Genomic DNA, 23,150 nt, shown 5'->3' on the forward strand with positions numbered 1-23,150 from the left:
CTATATGCCAACTCCAGTATCAGAGGCAGTGAGCCTATGTGCGCCAGTTCCTGGGGAACATGAGAGGAAGGGTGCTGTTGCACTCAGGTCCTACTTGGGGGTTTCCTACAGGCAGCTGGTTGGCCACTGTATGAACAGAATGCTGGATGAGATGGACCCTTTGTCTGATCCAGCTTGGCTGTTCTTACATTCAAGCAAAGTTATGGAGCTGTTAAAGAGTTGGACACATTGTGCCCACCCCATCTGAGTGAAGCAATGGCTGCTGGAACCCCTAGAGATGGCCTCTGCCATGGTGCACCCCTATAATCCCCTGAGGGAGAGGTCTGCCCATTCCCCACACAACAGTGGGGAGAGGGGAGCTGTATAACTCAGTCCCCCTGGTAATGGAAGGTAGTTGTGTGCACACACATACACACACCCCAATAGCCCCATCTAGGACTGCTGCACCCAGTCAAGTCCAGAGCTTGTGTCTCTTGACTGGGCAGAAGGGGAGGACTGCACGGGACATGCAAAGCACACACAGGCCTCCCATTCTCCATAGCAGCCTGTCATGCTGTCTGAGAGTGTGCACTGGGGGGGGGGGACAGTGCTATTGGGATCCCCTCTGTGCAGGGAAAAACCATATCCATAATGTTTATATTGTAACCCTATGGAATATTTTCACAACTGACACACCTGAGCTGAAAACAAACATAATTTGCCAATAGATGCAGCTATTTATTAACAGCACCTATACTTACCTTTCTACAGAGTTTTACATATTTATGACTATATGGCAAATACATGATTAGAACAAGCTAGTTGTACTCCTAAAGAACATTATGTTTATTACATAAATAAAAAGAAAAACAAAATCTATTTTCTTCTTAATAATGACTATCATCTGGCTAATATGTGATCTAAAATTGCAACTTGTGTGCTTGTCCTCCTTTTATCCATTTGTTAACTGAAGCCTTCACCACCACTACCACCAAAAAAAATCTTACCTAAAACTTTGCTGACAAAGGGCGGTCTTTTGGAAACAGGCAAGAAGACTCCCATGAAGTAGACTGGAATCCCAGAGAGTGCAATACCAATGCCAATCAGGGAATTAATGGTGTCGCTATAGAGTGGCACAACCACCAGAAAAACTGAGCATATACAGAAGACTATTGGGAAAAACAGGCTCAACTGTAAGAGAGGAAATGCGTACACTGAATAAGTAACTAGGATTAAGAATAGCAAGTCACACTCCAATTGGCTGTACTTTTTTAATAGCCATTAAGCTTTTGATTCCTCTCCAGAAACCACCACCTGTCAATCTAGAAAGTACTAGTGCTGTGCTGAAATTTTCAATTCTTCCATTTTCGGCGTTTCAGGAGAGCAGAGGGGAATGAAAACTCTGGTGAAAGAGGCTGAGGTGAAAATTTCAGAGAATTTTCTCCTTGGCAAGGAGGACAGGGTTTCCACATACGCTTAAGTGTATAGGCGGTTGTTGGGGGTCTTCTTTCTATTTTTTAAAAGACACCCTGCACTTGCAGGAGCCAAGAACTCTTTTCAAGCTGGGAGTTCTTCCTGAATGCCTATTGGAGAGGATGAGGTCATATGGTCTCCTGGGAGTTCAGAAAGAACTGCCAGGCTGGAAAAGAGTCCTAGGCTCCTGCAAGTGCAGGGGGTGTTTTTGTTTTTTTTAAATTATAAATACAAGATGGCTCAAGAATTGCCTACACTTCAAAAGGTAAGTGGAAACCCTGTCCCCTCCCAAGGAGAAAATTCTCCCCCTCCATACGAAAGAGGCAGAAAAAAACAACGTCTCTTTCACAAGAAGAGAAAAAGTTCCCCAAAACAGGGCGCAGGATTTGGCACAGCACTAGAAAGTACACAGATGACAACAGACTGCATCTGCTGATTGTAACATTCACTTCACAGAGAACTAGTGCAACATTTCTAAGATGCATTGTTTCTATATATAAATGACAGGATTGGGCTCTTATAATTCTCACCTTGAGTGGCCTGTGCCGATCTGGTTGCTTCCAACGGAGGTAGAGTTGTCCAGCAATTGATAGACCCACAAAGAACCAATAGCTGAAGCTGAAGTAGTTAATAAGCTGGAAGACATCTTCTACAGTCAAGTATATGAGGGACATGGTACACTGTTAGAAAAGATAAAAAAAAATACCATGAAAAGCCCCAATGGAAGCATTTCTCCAGTTTCTATGTCACCAGAAGTACTTGCTCTTTTAGGGGGTGGAGGGGAGGCAAAACATCCCCTCTTCTGGGACAAGAAGCTAACTGGCTTTCCTAGACCATAACACAATCCTCCAAGCTGTCTAAGAACATTGTCTTAGAAATGCTACCTATGCACAGTTCAAAACAACAAAGGCACGAAGAAAGGCCTTGGTAGCTCTTCCGCAATGACAGAACATCTATCACCAAGGAGCTCCAAGCTTGCGCTCTTCCTGGCAGCATTTCCCATTTGTTAATGAAATACTTGATTTTTTAATGTATTGCTGTTGGACTCCACTTCTTTTGTGGAAAAGCAGCAAATATATAATAAACTAGTCTAATTTGAGCTGGAAATTAAGGAAGCCAGAAGTAATTTCCATGTTCAATTTCACATTTTAGGGAAAGGACAAGTTACACATTTAAGAAGTTGCATCAGCTCTGCCCATCACCCCACATTAAATAGTTGTGGAGAAAACAACACGTCCGCATTTCATCAGATGCATCGAAGGTGCAACATTTTAACAAACACATCTATCCACCTTCCCCGTGAGATAGATTTTGTGATATTGAGTACGTACAGACATCTTTATAGAATGGCCACAGTACATTTTTAGAATGGCACAATCCTATGTATGTTTAGACAGAAAAAAGGCCTACAACTCCCAGCAATTCTCCACCCAGCATGGCTGGCTGGGAAATGCTGGGTGTTGTAGGACTTTTTCTGTCTAAACATGCATACAATTGCCCCTTAACTTACATTGAAGAGGAGTGCTGGGACTGGTGTAAACCTTCCTATATGGATCATTGACAACAGGTCAGGCAGATGACCCTCACGGGATCCTACAAAGAACAGCCTGGAAAAAAGATAACAGATTACACAGTTACATCACATCCAGTGTGAACCTAAGGGCAGCACCCAAGACATCCCTCCATGAACTTGTCTGATCTGAAGCAATAGCCAGGGGAGTCCAGGAGAACTGTAGGCATTCTGCATACTTGTGAAGGTTTCATGCATCACATAATCTAGTCATTGTTTGCCTTCCTTTTATACAAATGGGAAGCCAAGTAATGGGATGCACTCACTCTATTGAAATGTTTACACAGACAAGGTCTACTATAGGCTTGAAAGTCAAAGGGACTTTGGATCTGGACTTCACCATTCTCTGCTTCCCAACCCAACCAACAGCTCCAACTCTGCTGCACATAGTGTTGTGTTCCTAGTCCTCCCATCTCAAACCTTCTCTTTCCCCCCTTGTCCTACTCTTAAATTCTATTCCATTCCATACATTATATTTCTATATTGCATCATAGCCAAAGGTCTCTGGGCAGTTCACAAAAATTCTATGTAAAATAATACACAAAACTCTGCAAAATAATTCAGACAAATCCAAACATTTTGTGCATTTGAACATGCACATATAATGGAATCTGTTCTAAGTTAATATAAGCACGTTTGTGCAGACAGATGGGCATTAAAAAAAATTGTCCAAAACGTATGCGAGAAAAGAGGTGACTCTTATGGCAGCTTGTACGCTTCTCAAAACTCTGGAAGGGAAATTTTGTATCCAAACAAGTTCGTTACAAAATATTCTATGTGGAATTAGTTTGTTTTTTGAATAAATATGTTATGTTAAAAACAAAAACCAGAATCCAAATACTGAAACCAGAAATATATAGTTCAGGTGCAGCTGTACAATTTACACTGCATAAAATTTTGATTTTCCCTACTTCTTTGGGCAGAGGTGGGGGGAAACAAAGCCTTCAGTATGATAAACCAAAATTAGAAATGCTTTACCTAGATGATGCTAAAATAGATGCATTGAGTCCACCGAAACACGACAAGGCAACAGCAATCGGAATTGTCCAGCTGAAAATGCCAAATACCTTCTCAGCGAATGTCTAATGAATGGAGAGGGAAAAAATAAAATGTGTTGAACACTATTCAAACACACTGATAGACTGCTCTGCAAAATGTTACCATTCAAGTAGCACCTAACCTGTGCCACTGAGTAAACAAACCACCAGGAGCTATGGAAAGCATTTCTGTCTGGCTCTAAAGTTCAACTCTGGTCAAATTGAATTTCAGAGATCAATTCAATTTGAATTTACTGTTTAGAAAGCCCAAGGCACAGAAAATTATGGGCAGATTGTGCACTAACTAGATTGCTGTGTGATTCAGCTTCTCTTCCCTGCCTAGGCAATATGCTGAATAACAGATTATAAAAAATAATAATAGAGCAGACTGGCTCCAGAACAGCATTCAATTAAATGATTTAAGGAAAGTTTGGTTTTTAAATCTTCAGCATAAGGCGGCAGCAACGTGTTTGTCTGTATACCCTGCCTCTACTATTTTTTATGGCTGCTGCTTATTGTGGTCTACACTTTCTTGAAGATATTCCTTTTTTTTTTTTTTAACTTCTTCTCTTATCTCTTCAGCACCACTCCAGACATCTTTCCATTATTAAACCATCATCATGTGAAAATACATCATACTCTAACCTCAAAACTACTTGTACTTGTCATAGAAGTGGTGTCATGTTCCTTCCTCCTCCCGCTTCTCAATCAACACACTCTAGGGTACCAGGCTTCAGACTCACTACTTTATTAGTTAAGGACCAGGTTCCTTACAAATGCAAATTCTAGGAAACTCTCAGGCTACAATGAAGACAACTACTCCACACAATTACAGATATCAACAGAGGAGTGGAAGTGGAAGTTAGAGAAGTGCCAGCAGTTTGAACAAGAACTTCTCCGGCAGACTAGTTTTGCAGGGATGCCCCTCCCTTACAGCGGCTCCCTCCTACAGAGGCTATCACACATAGCCAACCTGGTGGAGCGTCTGAGTTCCACCTCTAACTTTTCCTGCTTTGCTCTGCGACGAACCCTGGCATCCCTCAAGTCACGCCCCTCACTGTCCTCCTCCCCCGAGACCTGGGTTCTCATGGAGGAGGAGAGGGGCCCCCCTTCAGGCTGAGCCATCTGTGCGCCAAGGTCTTGGGAAGAAGGCCTTGCCATATCTGAGCTCACTAGAGAGGCAGCCTCCCCCTGTTCTGGCTGTTCCCATTCTGAATCTGAGCTGCTAGACATCACCACACGCTCAGATTCATTCCTGACAGGTGGTATCTGGCACATCTACATCAGCAGATTGGTCTCTGCCCCATATCTGAACAATGGTATCACATCTTTGTTCTCCAAAGAGAGAATGTGTGAAGCAGCAAGCCCACACTGTCATGCCCTCTATTATCAGTGCTCTGGAAATAGGAAAGCCAATATGCAAGGGTAGAATTTAAACAAACAAATTAACTGGGCCCTGCAAGCTATGATTTACACATTGAAATTGGGGGCCAGCTTCTTGGGTGTACAGTCGTTCCTCCCTTCTCTGAAGTAATTTTCCTCCCCTTTTCCGTTTCCAGTGTAAACAATGGTTCTGTGTTACAAGTGCACTGATGAAATTCATGAGTTTAGGAGGATCCCTCAAAATCAAAGATTGAAGGAACCCTATGAAGTGGATTTGCAAACCATTACCACAAAGCACAAAACTGGATTTATGTCGTGAAGAGAAGAGAGGAGTGGGAGAGTGTGCCCCCAAACCTGGCTCCTAAGTTTTGAAATATGGCTTGCGAGGAACCACCACTGCAACTGCATTAGCGCACTATGGGGAGAGATTGGACTGGTTCACACTAATGTCCAAACCATGGTTTGAACATCATATCTGAGTCTCAGGCTTGTGTGTTCCCTCTTTCCATCATGTTCCAATTCATTCCGTGTAAACTATTGTTTCTTCGTAGACTATGATTTGCACTTCACCTTGAAACTGAATTCCCAATACCAGTGCAAACCATAATTTGCCAATTCAGATGAAAATTATGGTTTGCTCAAAAAAGGAAGTCAGGGAGATAACAGGAACACATGAGCAGAGGGGTAAGAAGGGAATGTGCAAGTGTGAGGATGGCCAAACCATAGTGTAGCATGACATGTAAACTGGCCCTAAGTGTGGACTTACATGGCCATAGAAACAGTGGGATTTCTCTGCCTTAGATTTGCATCTATAAAATGAGATGAGGAAGTCCTCACAAGAATAAAGAACCACTAGTCTGTAAATCACTTTTTGCTGTAAAAATAGTAAAACAAAATCGTTGTCATCACTATCCTAAGAAACAAGCCAGCCCCCTTACTAGCACAGGAGAAAAAGATTATGTGGAACTATTGAACTGACAAGTGTCAAATGTATAGTCAAATTACTGCATACCTAGTCTATACCCAAGTAGTTCCATAGCTAAACAGATTGCAACCAGCGCCCAGTTTCTTTAAATGTATTTTAAAAGGTTCTGTATGTCATTTACAAAACAAGTGTGCTGCCTAGGACATTTAATATGATGAGATGGTTAGCCCTGGCACATCACCTTCTGTAACAAACACACACTGACAAGACAATATCTACAGTATTCCTTAACAGATACTGGAACTTAACATTGACACCACACCAATCATATCCAGAAATCTCATGATGGCAGTTCTGAAAGCTCTGTTTCCTTCAAAATCACAATACTGTGGCAGCCCCAATATCTGCCAAGCTGGGGAAAGTGTCTCAAGGAGCTTCAAGCATTAGGTACGGTCATCCTGTCAAGTTTGATGGTCATTACAATTTCACATACATGCAAGATTTCAAGAGCTAGAAATAGATGGAGGAGTTAGCAGCTAGCCAGGTCATAGGTATTACTTTCATGTCTTAAGACCCGTGATTTTCAAATGACAGACCATGAAAACTTTGTGCACGTCCTACCTGTAGATGTCATGAACTGTGTAGCACAAGGACTTCGCTTTTAAGTGGTGGATTAGAACAGGCAAGTGAGTCCTGAATGAAGTCAAACAATGACTTTTCTCACTATTTAACAAAAAAAAGGTTGGGAACCGCTGGTTTGAGGTACTAAAGCAAAATAATTCCTGTTACAATCATGCTCCACCCGTTCGAAGAATTCCTGGGCTTTATTTCTAGCCCCCAGATCTCTTTCCCTAGTACAGTAATATTGCATACTTCTGTTTTATAAGACCCCACTCTAAATTATTCTAACCAGCAATATTATTCTGTCCCTCATCATTGATCAGATACTCAGGTTTTATTAAGGTGTGCCTAGGATTAATGTAATGTGATGACTCCTCTTTGTTCTTTCTGGAGATACACACACCCACACACACACACACACACACACAATCACAAGCAGCATTCCTCTGACACAACTATCTGTCTTTTACAGTATTATGGTACTTTCTGCCAAAAAACTAGAAATGACAACAAACAGTCTGAGTTCTTTTTTATCCCTGCAACTTGTAAACTAGAAATGCAGTCCTGAGATGCAGCACCACATTACAGAGGACACAGGGTTGCCATTGAAAAAGCAGCCCTGTGTCAAGTTTCCCTGCTCCCCCTTTGCCAAGTCTGGATCAGCCTTCCCCAGCCTGGTACCTTCCAGATCTTTTGGACTCCAACTGCAATAATTCCTAACCATTGGTCATGCTGGCTGGGGCTGATGAGCATGGCAGTCAAAAATATCTGGAGGACATAGTGTTGGAGAAGTCTCATCTAGATCAACATGCCCCATTTCCCGTTGATATTACAATTTGTGTTTCTCCAGCCCAACCAGCCAATAATGTGGAGCACTGGGGAAGGGTCAAGCAAGACACATGTATAATGACATGCTAAGTCAAAATGGACATTACGGGCTGGCACAGGGAAGACACACTACAAAAAACTTCAATTTTCTTTGGCAACCTCATCCTCTTTATAATAGGGAGCTCTGCCCTTAGATTGCTAGCAGTGGAGGGCTTCTTTATTTGGAAACACCAACATCAAAAAATGCAAGCTACAGTTTTACTTATATAAATGCTAAAAATACCCTGTTACTAACTTTCTAAGGACTGACTTGAAGACTAATTTCCACTGGAGTGCAAAGTTGTCTGCATAAGTTAGTCTAAACATACAGTGTATTAACTATTGCTTCAGTGCCTTATTTTTCACTGTGTTCAAGTTTGGGAATACTATCCTCATATTTTTAAACGGTTCTTCTTCCCCAATGTATAACTGCAGAAGCAGGATGCATTTCAGGATGTGACACAATAGTGGTGCCTTTTACTTTTACACACGCACGCGCAGAGAGAGAGAGAGAGAGAGAGAGAGAGAGGGAGAGAGTGCTTTGAATGTCCTGAATGCCATTTTCTACCTATTGCAGTTCAGAGCTGAACACTCAGGGCCACGCAGGAATTTGAAGCCATTTACAACCGCAGACAACAAAGACTAACACTTTCCTGCCTTTTAGAAGGTTGTACAATGTATCCCTGTCAGATGGCTCTACATATTCACATGCAGACTCACTTACATCTTCCAAAAATGTACTTGCCAAGGGACAAAGAGTTAATATAAATCATTGTTATTTTTAAAGAGAAAACTAGAACCAAAGTTTCCTTACTCGGTACAACGATGCAGACAGAGAAAACAAATGCAGGGATGCATGCATTAAATGCCCTGAACGAAATCCATGGTTAGGAGTAGCAAAAGGGTAGATATTAGTTCTGTCAATAGTTTTATAACCCTTTCTGGACTTATGGTGCCACTAAAGACTAACACGCAACTAAGAATCAAGCTGTCTCACAGAAGATCTGCTTCTAATCGGCGTTCAACCTTTTTTTTCTACAGACATATCAATCACTGATGAAGAAGGATCGAGATAATAACCTGGCTGTGATCCAAGGCCTACCTGCAGGCAGCTATTACAGAAGCAAGCATTTAGTCCACCATAACAGGAGAAAGCTACCAGTATGGGGATGTTCGATTTCATAAGAGTCAGGGCCTCTTCTGAGGAAGTCTGAAGAGCAAGAAGCATTAAAAGATTTAAATTATTTACACTATGGTTTGACAGGTCCAGGAGCAGAATTTCTCCTGAACTGTGGCCAGAAAGTAGTAAAAAAGAAGAAGAGTAAGTGGATTAATAAAGAGATCTGATTAAGGTTAAAGCCCCAATAACCCTCCTAAGAAAGATTACATTTCAAATAAGCACATATATCCATACATTTCACCTTAAAAGCGGCAGAGGCCACTGGACAGATATTAATGAAGGGGAACATGGGGGCAAGGTGTCAGGAGCTTCTGGCTGTGGATTTGAACCTGGAGAGCTTATATTTGGGATGCTATCCTGGATTAATTGCAAGAGAATGATCAAACACTGTGAAAATTTAAGAAGCTTGTTTAAAGACCAAACAACTTGAATTACTCTATTTGACATTGGAGAACCAATGTGGTGTAGTGGTTGGAGTGCTGGACTGGGACTGGGGAAACCCAGGTTCAAGTCCCCACTCAGCCAGGAAGCTCACCAGGTGACTTTGAGCCAGTCACTGACTCTCAAGCCTAACTCTACATCACAAGGTTGCTTGCTATGGGGATAAAATGGAAAGGAAGAGGATCATGTACACTGCCTTGAGCTCCTTGAAGGAAAAGGCGGGATATAAATATAACAATAAAATAAAATAATAAATATTTAACTCTCCTAAATTAAAAAAAAATATGCTTGGAACATTAAAATTTCTGTGATCTTCATATGTAATTAAAATGTGCTAAGTATCCGTTACATTTAGGTGTTCTATGGGAATCAGAGGTTTCTGAAGGAGATGAGGCAGGAGTAGCAAAAGTCGTACATACATACAGAGAGCTTCGGCTATTGGGCGGTATAGAAATGAAATACATACATACGTACATACATACATACATAACAGGCTAGAGTGTGAGCTTCAGCTGGCAGCTGGTGCAGTCCAGGAATATGAGTTGCCATTCTGGAAATCTCCTGGTTCAAATCTTGTTTCACCCGTAAAGCTGGCTGGGGGATAACTCATAGTTATGTCCACAGCTCTGCCTTCAGAGGCTGCTGCCTCATGGAGATGGAAGTAGGGATGGGGGAGAATTCCGCCACGGACCCCAATGAGGCCATTTACAGCTGCATTTAGGCTAATCTACCAGCTTTACGGCCGCAAATGGCGTCCACTATGCCATTTGCATCCGGAGACTCACTTACCCTACCCCAGCGATATGGCACGGCAATGGCAGCCAGCCGTATCTCCAGCAGAGTGGAGCCAGCTCTGCAGGATTGCCACGGAGCGGAGCTGGCCCAGACGGATTCCAGGGGGTTGGACCCCACCCAGAATGGGCAAAGCATTCAGCCCATCCCTAGATGGAAGTGCACTTATGAAGCCAAGCACTAACAGGCCAAAACCCCAACAAAAAATATACAAGCAGCTCTAACCTATGGTTTGCCCGCTATATTTCAGACGCTCAAACTAGGCTTTGGGTTCCAAAATCTCTCAGTCTCAACTTGATACTTGCAATATGAGGATGATGTTGCTGATGATGGTGGCTTGTTGTAAAGATGTGGTGCACTTTGAACACTCTGAATGCTATCATTTCTAATTTGCTTTCCTGCAACCTGCATAAAAATTGATATTTTGATCTTAAAAAACATTTTGGAGGAAGTATCTCCCTGGCATGGCTCTGTTGCAACCTCTAGTGTCTTAAGAGTGTATTTCCATCTCTTGTTCTTTGTTGGACATATACAACTCTCTAGCTCCCAGAATTTCTATCAATTCTCTTCCATTCTAAATGGAGCAAAATTTTCAACTGCAACCCTTCTGGATTCCTGCCTGCTTCCACCGCCTTGCCTAGACTGATGGTCTTCTTCTTTGCTCTGATTTCTTTCAGAATTTCTGAACTATGTCCCAGCCTCTAGATTTGCTATTTTTAAGGCTGCATTCCTTCCAACCCCCATGAAAATTTTATTTCAAATTAAAGTTAACAAAATAAAGGTAACAAAAAGGAGAAAAAGAATGTCAAAATCACTAAAGAAACAAAGGAATTCAGTAATTATAAATCTCAGTCTATAACTGATATGCTTAAGGAACGTCTACAACAAAACGTCCTAAGTAGGAGCACAATACCTAACTAAAGTAAAAATGCAAGTTATAGAACATATAAAGAGTGTGTGTGAGTGTATGTCATTTTGTGTGTATATGTGTATTAATCAGAAAAATATAAGCAATTGTACTTGGTTGGAATTTTATCATAAATTTTAAGAGCTTCAACATAGGAAATGAATGGAAACCATGGTGCTATAATATCATTCTTCAAGTTAGGATTCCTTGCTCGCTCCACTTGCTGAGTAAGTTTATACATGCTCATAGTCTCCCAAATTTTATCAATCAACTGCTATTCCTAAACATTTAGGAATAGTGAGAACCATGGAATTCAGCAAGATTTACTCCTGCTTATATATGCACAGACCTGAGCTGTAAGATTGCCTATTTTCTGGGGCTGCTTCCTGATTAGGCTTTTATTGTGCAATCACTCTGCCCCATTCACAGAATTCTATGGGCCTGATCCAAATAGAATAGAAGAGTGTTTAAACAGAACCATTATCACACAGCCAGAAATATACCATGAACAACCAGTTTTCTGAAATATGCCCACAAACAGAATATATAAGAGAGGAAGAGCCATTGAATAGAGAAACACTTCAGCCATCCCCAAAGTACTTTTACTTAGAGATTCTTCGGGAGTTCAAGAGTGCATTCACAACATGAATTAATGGCTGGGAGAATATGCAAACACAACCTGTTCCAACACATTGGAACCAGAAATGCAAGCTACTTCATAGAATCCTAGAATAGTAGGGTTGGAAAGGGCCTACAAGACCATCGAGTCCAACCCCCTGCTCAATGCAGAAATCCAAGTCAAAGCATCCCTGACAGATGGTGGTCCAGCCTCGTCTTGAATGCTTCCAGTGTGGGAAAGCCCACCACCTCCCTAGGTAATTGGTTCCATTGTCGTATTGCTGTAACAGTCAGGAAGTTTTCCCTGATGTTCAGCCGGAATCTGGCTTCCTGTAACTTGAGCCCATTATTCCGTGTCCTGCACTCTGGGATGATGGAGAAGAGATCCTGGCCTTCCTCTCTATGACAACCTTTCAAGTACTTGAAGAGCACTTCAAAAGTAATCATGTTTATTAGGGCTGTGCACAGACCCCCTGCTTTGCTTCAGATGCCACTTCGGACCTTCCAAAGCAGCCCCACTTTGCTTCGGACCAATCTGGACCCCATTCACATTGCTTCAGTTATGAAGTGAGATTCAGATATCCAAATCATTCTGATATGACTTTTCCCATTGACTTGCACTGGAAAATAGAAATGGCCAAACCTTTTTCAGTTTTCATGATAAATACATGAGTTTTGGGGACCTGTCAGCCCCCATGGAGGGGATTACACCTGACAAATTTCAGACAGTTTGGTCCAGTAGTTTTTGTGCTAGGCAGAGTTAAAATTTGATTTTTTTCCCCAACAAAAACTCTCAATGCAAAGAGCTATAACTTGTCATTGTTTCCACAGAAGTTTTGCAAATAACTCCTCTCCCCTAGTACTACTAAATTTCGTAATCTGGGGCCAGATAAAGTTGGCATCCAGGCTGTGGACTCCACACTCTGCTGCGCTACTACACCTGGATGCACTACCTGGACTGGGGACAGCCAGCTTACCTACTAGTGCTGCTAGTCCCAGCAAAACCTTGCCCACCTCCGCCCCTGCCAAGACCCCGAAGATGCCTCATATTGGGATTGCCTTTCCACACAGTGTAGTATAACATTTAAATAATATAGGTTGTGTCGTGCTTTGCCTGCTGTTTTTTGAAATGTGGACTGTGTAGTGCTTTGCCACATACTGTTTGCTTGTCCACAACACAAGCACGCTCACGCGCGCACACACGAGCAAAAGAAAAGCAAACACTGAACTACCTACAAGCAAAGGGGCGGGGAGGCTGGAGAGGACTATCTATAATCCTAACAGAAAAGGGGTTTTAAGTTTGTTTTAAGGGAAAAGAGATTTAAAAGGGAAGGGAAGGAATACAGGAATTGAGAAGGGTGGAGGGGAGCCAAGAACAAGGAAAGGAAAGTACTGTATGAGAGGGGGGGAACTAATGGTTGAGAATTGAGAAGGGGGGGAGCTAAAGAATAAGGCAAGGCTAGGAAAAGTACTTTTTAATTTGTTTTTGGTTTTTTAAATAAACCATCAAGATAAGAATGAAAGGTAAAACCTATTAGAGAAGGTGCAGGGGGGTGGGGGAGAGACAAAGAACCAAGTAAGGAAAGGAGGAAACTCAAACTAAGTACTTCTTAAATGTTTGGGTATTTAAATAAAGAATCTACAAAAGAAAGAAAGGGAATCGTTGAATTGGGAAGGAAGAAGGAAGACAAAGCTGCAGTACAAACACTGCACACACACACACACACCACAGATCTAGCCAACTAACTTAACAGCTCTCTCTAGTAACCATCACCTCTAACAGCTCTCTCTCACACACAATGAATAAATGCAGGCTTTTTTCTCCAGTAAATACAGTATTCCCCCCCTCTTCCACCACTGTCTCTGACTGGAGACTGTTGGGTTAAGTTCCGCCCTAATTTGGCAACTAGAGTTGCCATTTGCCAAGTGTCACCATTTCCCCCCTCCCTCCTCCCCCTCCCCCTCTCTTCTCCTGCTCGCCCCCTCCCTAATCTTCTACAAGTTGATATATTGAGAGACAGGCTGTCTGGGTGGGAATGGCTTCAGTAGCTCCAAAGCTCTGAGGTGGACTGAGGTGCCTCGGCAATGAGCCGCTTCACTTCGGGGCACCTCGGTGCTATCTGATCCACTTCAGATCATGTGGAGGAACCTCCGAAGCAGCCCGCTTCAGGATTTGGACCGAAGCGGTGCACAGCCCTAATATTTATTAGCAGTAGCTACATCATTCCATTCTGAAAAGGGAGAGAGTGAGTCAGCCATATGTAGACATCAGGGGCTACTTGAAGCTGGAATGTCCCCTCTCCCCCCCACACACACATGCACAGGGTAAACCACAGGAACAGGGGAGAAAGAGAGAGGGGCAGGCAGGCAAAAATAATATTCAAAGCCTGCTCCAGTTGGTCTGTCGCTCCTCCCACCACAAGATCAACTATCCCCAACTACTCTATAAGAAGGAACATTAGATGCCAGCTTCTGCTCCAGCGGTGCTGGTTGTTTTGTTAGTTTTGAACAGCCTTCCCCAACCTAGTGCCCTCTAGATGTGTTGGACTACATCTCCCACAATCCCCAGCTGGCTGGGGGGTGTGGGTAGTCCAACACATCTGAAGGGCACCAAGTTGGGGAAGGCTGGTTTTGCCTGTGTGTTCCTGGCAGTATTGCAACCAAAACTCTCCTCACGACCTGAGTTCGATCCCAGCGGAAGCTGGGTCCCAGGTAACTGGCTCAGGTTGACTCAGCCTTCCATCCTTCCGAGGTCAGTAAAATGAGTACCCGGCTTGCTGGGGGAAAGGTAGTCATGACTGGGGAAGGCAATGGCAAACCACCCCGCTACAGTCTGCCATGAAAACACCAGCGCAAGCAGCGTCCCTCTAGGAGTCAGCAATTACTCAGTGCTTGCACAAGAGGAACCTTTCCTTTCCTCCTGGTGTATATCCACTGCATTCTAAAAGTACCGTAAGCCACTTTGACGACTCTAGCCGAAAAAACAGGATAAAAATCTACTAATAAACAAATACCCTTTACGTCTTTACTTCTGAGAAAGTAAAATTCAAAGCATTGTACATTATGGCTTCCTTGTTGGAAGAGACTAGATAGTATTTGCAGTTCTGAGGGACAGGGCTGGGTGCTAATATCTCTTGCACAAGAGAAATTCTATCCTCCTGAATAGAGCATTCAGAGTCAACAACCTGAAAGAAACCAGTCTAGTTGCAGGCATAAGTGAAATACTCTTGCAAGGGATGATCCATGACAATGAGATGTCTATCAGAATGACACACTGCTGATGCTTGGCTCCCCGCCCCCCGCCCCACTCCACCCCACACCGAATGTGGACAGGTTTGTTATGTTATCAAACACACAGGCAAGTAGACTCTTGCTCCCAAATGCAGTTCAGAGCCAAGCTGACTGATCGAGACTGTAAAAACATCCAGAGAGAGGAAAAATACCACGAGCTTCTGAAAAGCACATCATTCAGGCTTGTAAGCAGAATGAGGTTGTTTTAAGATAAAACTGAAGAGGGGCAGAAATTAAAATAAAAACAGGAAGAGGAAGAGGACATTTGATCAGTGGAATGAAAAGTTTATTCTATGCACAATGCTCTGCGGCCTGCCTCAGGAGGAGAAAATGGCATACGGCTTCCTGTAGGGAGCCTTACTATTTCTTTTTTCTCACACCCTTCTCCTTGTTTGTCCTCACCATCTTTGACTGTAAACCACTTCTATATTCTCTCCTTCAGCTACTACGCTGCCAATGGTAATTAAACATGTAAGGCAATAACCACAGCGTCGTCTTAATTGTCTAGTATTTTATTTTTGCATTGCTCTAATTTGTTGTAAACTACCTTGGACATAATTTGATCAAAGGCAGGTTATAAATCTTTAAAATAAATTTTAAAAATGTAATACTGTTCACAGGAATCTGTCAACCTAGACTACTACCAAATGGATTACTACCAATCAATGGGTCATAGTGGGCATATATGTACTACCAGTTAATATGTTTTATACCAGTTTAACTATCATGGTTTCTCCCAAAGTATCTTGGGAAGTGTAGTTTGATGAGAGTAGCTGCTCCTCACAGAGAGCCAGTGTGGTGTACTGGTTAGAGTGTTGGGCTGGGAGTTGGGAGATCTGGGTTCTAGCCCCCACTCGGCCACGGAAGCTCACTGGGTGACTTTGGGCCAGTCACAGACTCTCAGCCCAACCCACCTCACAGGGTTGTTGTTGTGAGGATAAAATGGAGGAGGAGGAGGACTGTGTACGCCGCCTTGGGTTCCTTAAGGAGAAAAAAAGGCGGGATATAAATGTAATAAATTAAATTAAATTAAACTACAGTTCCCTGGTCAGAGGGGATAATTATCAAAACACTTTAGGTTTGTGGTATAGATATGCTCTATGATGCCAGAAGCCAGTGTTGGGGACAAACACACAAAGAAGCTGAGGGGATTTAATTCCAGAAAAGACGTTTAAACCAAATAAAGACACTGCTGAATTGCTGGAACCCCTTAAAATAACTGGTGATGTGTGACAAGGAATATATAGTAAGCACCTAAACCAGAGCTGAAGTGCAAGTCTTTGTATTGTTTCCAGAAGCCTTTCCACAACTGTTTAAGATTTCCCATGCAACAATCCTGTATAACCAACATGGCTGCTATTTAAAAAGGCAAGAAGGAAAAGATGAGGCACTTCCAAGCTCAGAAGGAATAGAAAAAAGGGAACTTTTCAATGAACAATATGTAAATAAAATAATTTACCACATTAGAATTACAGCAGTAAACACAAAAAGATGACAATTGCTATACGTGGTCCTAAGTTATTCATCTGTTTCAGAAAGTATCACATTCAAGCTACCCTAAAAGGGAGGGAGGATGGATGCTTCTACAGCAAGAGGAACAAGGCAGTCGAATGTACACATTAAAATACCTTGCAGATTTTTGAGAGATGGGCCTTTTTTTCTCTCATACAGCCTGAAGAGGAGCCCTGTATAACTCAAGAGCGTCTGCTCCCAACATTTTGAACATCTGCTCAGGTTAAAAACATGTTTCACATCACTGGAACCATGTTTAGAATCTGTTATAATGTTTTATTATGCTGCAGTCAAAACTTCCTTGAAACCAGGCAGCCCAGTTTCCTCCTCCTTCTTTCCTTCCTTCCTTCCTTCCTTCCTTCCCAAGTAATGTACAATAAAACGAAGTATGTGTCATGACAGGTTTGTTCTCGAAGTTCTCCCCTTGCCTCACAAGTAGAAGGCAAGGAAGCATTGTGAGAAAACGTGGATTGCTATGATGTCACATCATTCATATTTTTAACTACATGTTATTGGGACAGAACGAGGAGCAGGAAACATGAAGCTGCAGCTTTTGGTGGCAGCCATGTCTCCTGTAACATCTAGTCCCAGCTTCTTACAAAGGAAGTTCTGGCCTGTCACCCATCCTAACACTGTCCTAACACTGACATTTACATGCGAAAGCCAACTAGTTTGCTAACTATTCATACCTTTTCATGTGATTTGTTTTAATCTCTCTCTCTCTCTCTCACACACACATACACACACACACACGTCCACCGAACTCATGTTAGACCCAGTTCCAGAGATCTCTGTGGTTCTGCCTCCTATATTAAAATAGCTATGTTCACTAGATAGACACACATCCACCAAACTAGTGTTAGACCCAGTTCCAGAGATCTCTGTGGTTCTGCCTCCTATATTAAAATTGATGTGTTCACTACAGCAGAGAAAGGCACATTGGAAAAAGAGCAGGCCCAAAACCTATGGAGCCGGTGAGGTGTAATAGAGAGATCGATGGCCTTAAACATCGGAAGCCAAGGCTCAAACCCATTTTTTGAGCAAAGACCCTTGGGCCTTGGGCAAATACCCATTTTTCAGCCTGACCTACCTCACAAGGCTGAGAGAGTAATACCACTCAGAGACCCTTGCAGGAAAAGCATGAAACAATCATAATTAGCTAACTACAGGTTTACACAACCAAGGGAACGGAGTTGGGATATTACACCTCTAATATCCCATCTTTCTATTCCAGAACATATTTCCATCTTTCTACAATAAACAAATTCAAGGATGTTCATTAAACTGAGGTAGCTGTTTTTGTGTGAACACTGCCCCAAAGACCCCAAGTCTTCAAATCTGTTTTAAACACACACACACACACATACACACACACACACTGGATGCAAATACTAACCTCTTAACACAACAGAGATCTAGTCATCATAAAAGTTTTAGCAGGACTAAAAAGCACAGCAGTGATGATATCGGTATCATCGGGATCAGCTTGATATCGGTAAGTTCAAACATTACATGTTTCAACAACTAGGTAACTAAGTACATAGGAAACAACGTATCTTCAAAATATTTCAATAATGTCAAAAAAGCAACATGACAATGAAAGACAACAATGGAATGGAAAATATCATATGAGTACCTTTCACATATTACCTGACAATTTGCAAAACTTCTTGTGCTATTCAAAGAATAAAAGGTATAAGAGGGCTGGTGCTAAGCTGTTGAGGGCCCACAAGCAAAATGTTCTCAATAGGTTTCCACAACCTCACCCTACTCACCCTCCTGTAGCTGCCAGCAGCTTGGCAGTGGGCTCTGGTCATCATGATCAAACTGGGAATTGTTGGTCTGGAGCACTGCATGCTCTCCACACTGCTTCTGACCTGCCTTGGGTCCCTTATTTGATACCCTGGCAGACTCTCTCCAGTACATTTTTACTTTGCACAGAGTCTAAGCAGCTCAAAGCTGGTACATGCTACTTCTAACCAGGCTGGTGCCTCGCCTGAAGTGGTGCCTCACCCCAGAGTTTCTTGAGTTGCAAATATGGCGACACGTTCATATGAGTGAATGCCCGATTCAATTTTGCCAACCTCTAGCAACAGCCATAAATATAAAGGGTTGGATCCAGATTACAGTAGGAGAATTTAGTTCCCTTTCAAATCAATGGGAAGTGTTAAGTCCCATTAGTTTCAGTGGAAACTAAGTGCAACTAACTTAGTCTGAATCCAGCCCAATAATTCTGCACTACTCTTTTTGCGCAAGCTGTACTTCTGGCTTGGTTTGCACGTACCGACAGCCCATGATTTAAATGACCCATGGGTTATCATGCACCAAGCAGAAGATTGTGGGTGCACTGCCTCCCATGTGTGTGCCACTTCACTTTTAATCAACAACCTACAATCAGCCTGTTCATAGATTGTTGAGCGTGATGCGCAAAACAGGAGCACTGGGTTCACACATCATGCTCAACAACCTACAAACGGGCCAATCAGAGATCGTTGATTAAAAGCAGAAGCAGCTGGTGCACTGCAGGCAGCAGCATGCCCACTCTCTCCTGCTTGTCCCTGACAACCAATGGGTTGTTTAAACCATGGGCTGCTGTTATGTTTGAACTGGCCTTCTGTCTACTAATTAAAAACTAGTGTAGGGGAAATGAAACTTCATCAGTTAGTCACTACATATATAAGGCTCCAAATTTCTTTCACTCTGGATGTCTGCCAATTTACTCAAGTGTAAAAGATTATTCATAGAATCATAGAAGAGTAGGGTTGGAAGGGGCCTATAGGACCATCAAGTCCAACCCCCTGCTCAATGCAGGAATCCAAGTCAAAGCATCCCTGACAGATGGCTGTCCAGGTTCCAATCCCCAGAAGGCTGGTGAAGTGAAAAGGCAGTCAGCCAGGTCATATACAGTGGTCCCAAACTGTAGATCATATAGAAATTGGGCCATTACACCCAGCAAAAGGCTACACAGTTCGAGATAAGAGTTCCTAAAAGGGAAGTGCAAACTCAAGACAAGAATCCTAAAAAATATACCGGTATCAGACTTACCACTGCCACCGCATCACTAGAAAGTACATCATTAATATCCAGCACTGTATAGTAAGCTATATTAGTCAAGATGTAGATGACTGTCACAATTGGCATAGAAACAGCAATAGCTAGAGGTAGGTTCCTGGTTAAATGAAACAAAAACAACAACAACAACTTAGAAGTAGTCCTTTCTCTCTCTCTGTCTCTCTCTCTCTCTTTAAATACTTGCTTGAAATCTGGGATATCAGCTATTTACAATTACATTTCAGCTGATTTAAGCCTCATATGAAAACTAAAGGTGAAACTACTTGGTATGTTACTTGCATAGTGTGTTGCTGAGCCTTTTTTTAAAAACTTAGCGAGTAAGAGCATGTGGCCCTGATTCAGATCAGGACAGCGCACACCAGGAGAGGATTTAAACCTTCCTCCCACCTGTTTGCTTCCTGAAATTAATCCACGCAAGGCAGGGGTGGGGTGATTTTGGGAAGCAAACTGGGGGGGGAGGTTTAATCTTCCCCTCCCACTGTGCACTCATCCCAAACCAAAATGGGGCTGCAGGGATTAATTCTACAGGTTTTTTTTTACAAAAAAACCTTTTTCTACAGGTTCTTTTTACAAAAAAGAACAGGATCAGCTACACACTAAACAATTCATCTTACATGTAGTTTAACCCAAATATTTTCATTAAAACAAGCTAAACAAGAAAAAAACACTTATTTTTGTCACTCTTTGGCCAAGTTCTGGGTTATATTACATCAAGCTGCAGGTAGAGAGGTTCACATGACTGCTTCCCCACTGCCAAAAAATCACTGCACACAGAAAACCAGCATGCCCAGCAGAAGGCAAGGCTACAATCCTTCTCCCTGATATCATCTTTTCTATGTGCAATAAATTTTCTTTTTGCATGGAGGAACATCCTGGCATGTGCTCCCCCTCCTACAGTCCAGAGTATTACAGCTCAGACACAGGTTATCTCCTCAATCAGAATCTGGCCTAACACAAGGCAGAAAGGTTATATACTGTGCATTTGGTATTCTCCCACCTTCCTTGACAACCTTCATATTGTCTATTAAAAGATGCTGACATTAGCATAAACATCTCTGAAAACTGTTTTAAAAGCCAATATACTTTCATAAAATAGAACATGTAGCATTAATTTACAAGTCCGTACTACTTGGATTACAGAGATCTAGTCATAAATGACAACTATGTCCAACTCCGCCAATCCTGCAAATATGGGTTGCATCCAGATTTATGCTGGATCAACTGCACTGAGGGAAGTGGACTTCCCCGCCCCCCCTTCCTATAGGAAACACCCCCCCCTGCAGCTGCTGCTGCTGCCACTTGAAAATGTTACAAATGTTACATGTTGAAAATGTCAGGAGACTCTGCTGAGTGGGGTGAGCTGTGGTTTGGGGGGGGGATCCCCTAAAATTGGACAGAGAGACTTGCTGCAAGCCCTTCATCTTGCTGAAGGCAGGAACATAGAAAGCTGCCTTATACTGAGTCAGACCTTTGGTCCATCTAGCCCGGCACTGGCAGCATTGACTGGCAGCAATGGCTCTCCAGGGTTTCAGGCAGGAGTTTTTCTAGCCCTTCCTGGAGATGTCGGGGATTGAACCTGGGACCTTCTGTGTGCAAAGCAGATGCTCTACCACTGATCTACAGCCCTTCCCCTAGATCCAGGATATGGATCCAGGATCAAAATCCTGGATCCAATTCTATATGCAATTTGCTGCTGCCAGCCAGGCTTTGCTTACTGAATCTCTCTTAGGGAGGCTTCATAATCCTGTTAGGTTCAGAACTGTTAATGTCAGAGTACCGTATTTTTTCAGCTATTGAGAACAAGTTCTATTTTTCAGTGACAGACCCCTGTGAGGTATTTCAAACAAACAACAGCTTCAATATAGATTTACCTCTCTGGATTTTTTATTTCTTCGGTTACAAAATTGAGGGTGTCCCAACCTGAGTATGAGAACAAGGCAGAGTAAAGTGCAAGAGAAATGCCCCCAAGGTTCCAAGATGATCCCTCGAAAGAGTCCTGAAAGTGTTCTGAGTATCCTGTGTGTTAAAGAAAAGCAGAGAAATAAATATGATGTTGGAACATACCAGACATAACTGTTTACTCTAGTACTCATGAATGGAAAATAAGCCAATAAGAATGAAAGAGAAACTCAAGTGCCTTGAAGGCAGCAAAGTAAGGTCTTCTCTGCACTTGCAGAAGAATGAGATAGCAGAATGGACCTCAGACTACAGGAGAGGAACACATATTTGAATGCTGCCTCTCATTAAAAAAACAACAACCCCAAAACAGCCCACCCAGCATGCAGAAAACTAGCAGAAAAGGGTGCAGGCTGGGTTAGAGTCTGTCTCTTGATGTGTTATGTACTATTTTACTGTGAGGGAGGGAGGGAGGGAGGGAGGGTGTATGTGCATGAACACATAACACTGTACATGTTTTACATGGAGAAGAGCTCATAAAATGACATTCCCAGCCTGCAATGAAACAGTTCATTCTACCACCTTGTTCAGCATGTATTGGCCAGCCCCTTTTTCCTCTCCCTTCCACCCATCTATCTGAACAAAAAGCCTCTTAAATTATAGAAATTCTTCATTTCAATACACATCCAACTCATGTGTAATTATCAGAGACAGACATAGCTCACAGCAGTTCAAAAGGCAACTGATGGAACTGACTGGCACCCTTGGCATTACAACATCAGCTCTTGCTAAAATATATAAATAAAAACGGAATAACCCTGAGAGTCATAACATGCCCACTTTCTAAACGGCTTTTTTTAAAACCATGTCAATTTATATAGTTATTTGATTGCTATGTTGTTGCACTTCACTGGAAGACTCATTAATAAACAAATCCATTCTATCTCCCACTTTACATTTTAAAAAATTATATATAGAAATTAAAAGGTGTATAGTAGTTGCAGCTAATTTGCTAACTGCTGCAAAAATATTGATATCACACTGTGAAAAGAATGCTGCTGGGTCATTGCTATAATGGTCTAGTTGACAAACTCAAAATTCTTCATTGAAGCAGAACCAGTAATATATATAATAATATTTGTCCTTACTCACTTTAAAAAATATATAATTTATGTGAACTGTGGGTATGACTAAGGGCACAATCCTATGCATGTTTAGACAGAAAAAGTCCTACAATCCTATGCATGTTTAGACAGAAAAATCCTACAATCCTATGCATGTTTAGACAGAAAAAGTCCTACAATCCTATGCATGTTTAGGCAGAAAAATCCTACAATCCTATACATGTTTAGACAGAAAAAATCCTACAATTCCCATCGTGAGGAATACTGGGAGTTGTATGACTTTTTCTGTTTACATATGCATAGGATTGCACCTGAAATGTCTTTAAGTCATATGTAATCATTAAGGCCCTCCCATTTGGTATTTTTTTAACAACAACACTACACACATATAAAACCAGAGGATCCTTTTATGAACATTCACTCCTACTGGAAATGTGAACAGCTCATCTCACTGTCAAAGCA

The 23,150-nt window shown here is 42.2% G+C and overlaps 1 protein-coding gene across 2 annotated transcripts in view; it reads right to left on the minus strand.

Annotated features, from left to right (window-relative positions):
* Positions 1–23,150, minus strand: part of SLC7A6 (solute carrier family 7 member 6) — a 56,891-nt gene that overhangs the window by 3,451 nt on the left and 30,290 nt on the right. For both annotated transcript variants that reach the window (XM_084812068.1, XM_084812069.1), the window contains exons 4-9: positions 21,540–21,684; positions 19,642–19,765; positions 4,001–4,104; positions 2,963–3,059; positions 1,983–2,132; positions 987–1,170 (exon numbers count right to left, since the gene is read on the minus strand). In XM_084812068.1, coding sequence (XP_084668194.1) covers positions 987–1,170; positions 1,983–2,132; positions 2,963–3,059; positions 4,001–4,104; positions 19,642–19,765; positions 21,540–21,684 — 804 coding nt within the window. The remainder of the gene's footprint in view (positions 1–986; positions 1,171–1,982; positions 2,133–2,962; positions 3,060–4,000; positions 4,105–19,641; positions 19,766–21,539; positions 21,685–23,150) is intronic.

Source organism: Heloderma suspectum, chromosome 8, assembly GCF_057233095.1.
Source record: "Heloderma suspectum isolate Gila_16-S chromosome 8, 16-S_ref, whole genome shotgun sequence".
In the NCBI taxonomy this organism is placed as follows: domain Eukaryota; kingdom Metazoa; phylum Chordata; class Lepidosauria; order Squamata; family Helodermatidae; genus Heloderma; species Heloderma suspectum.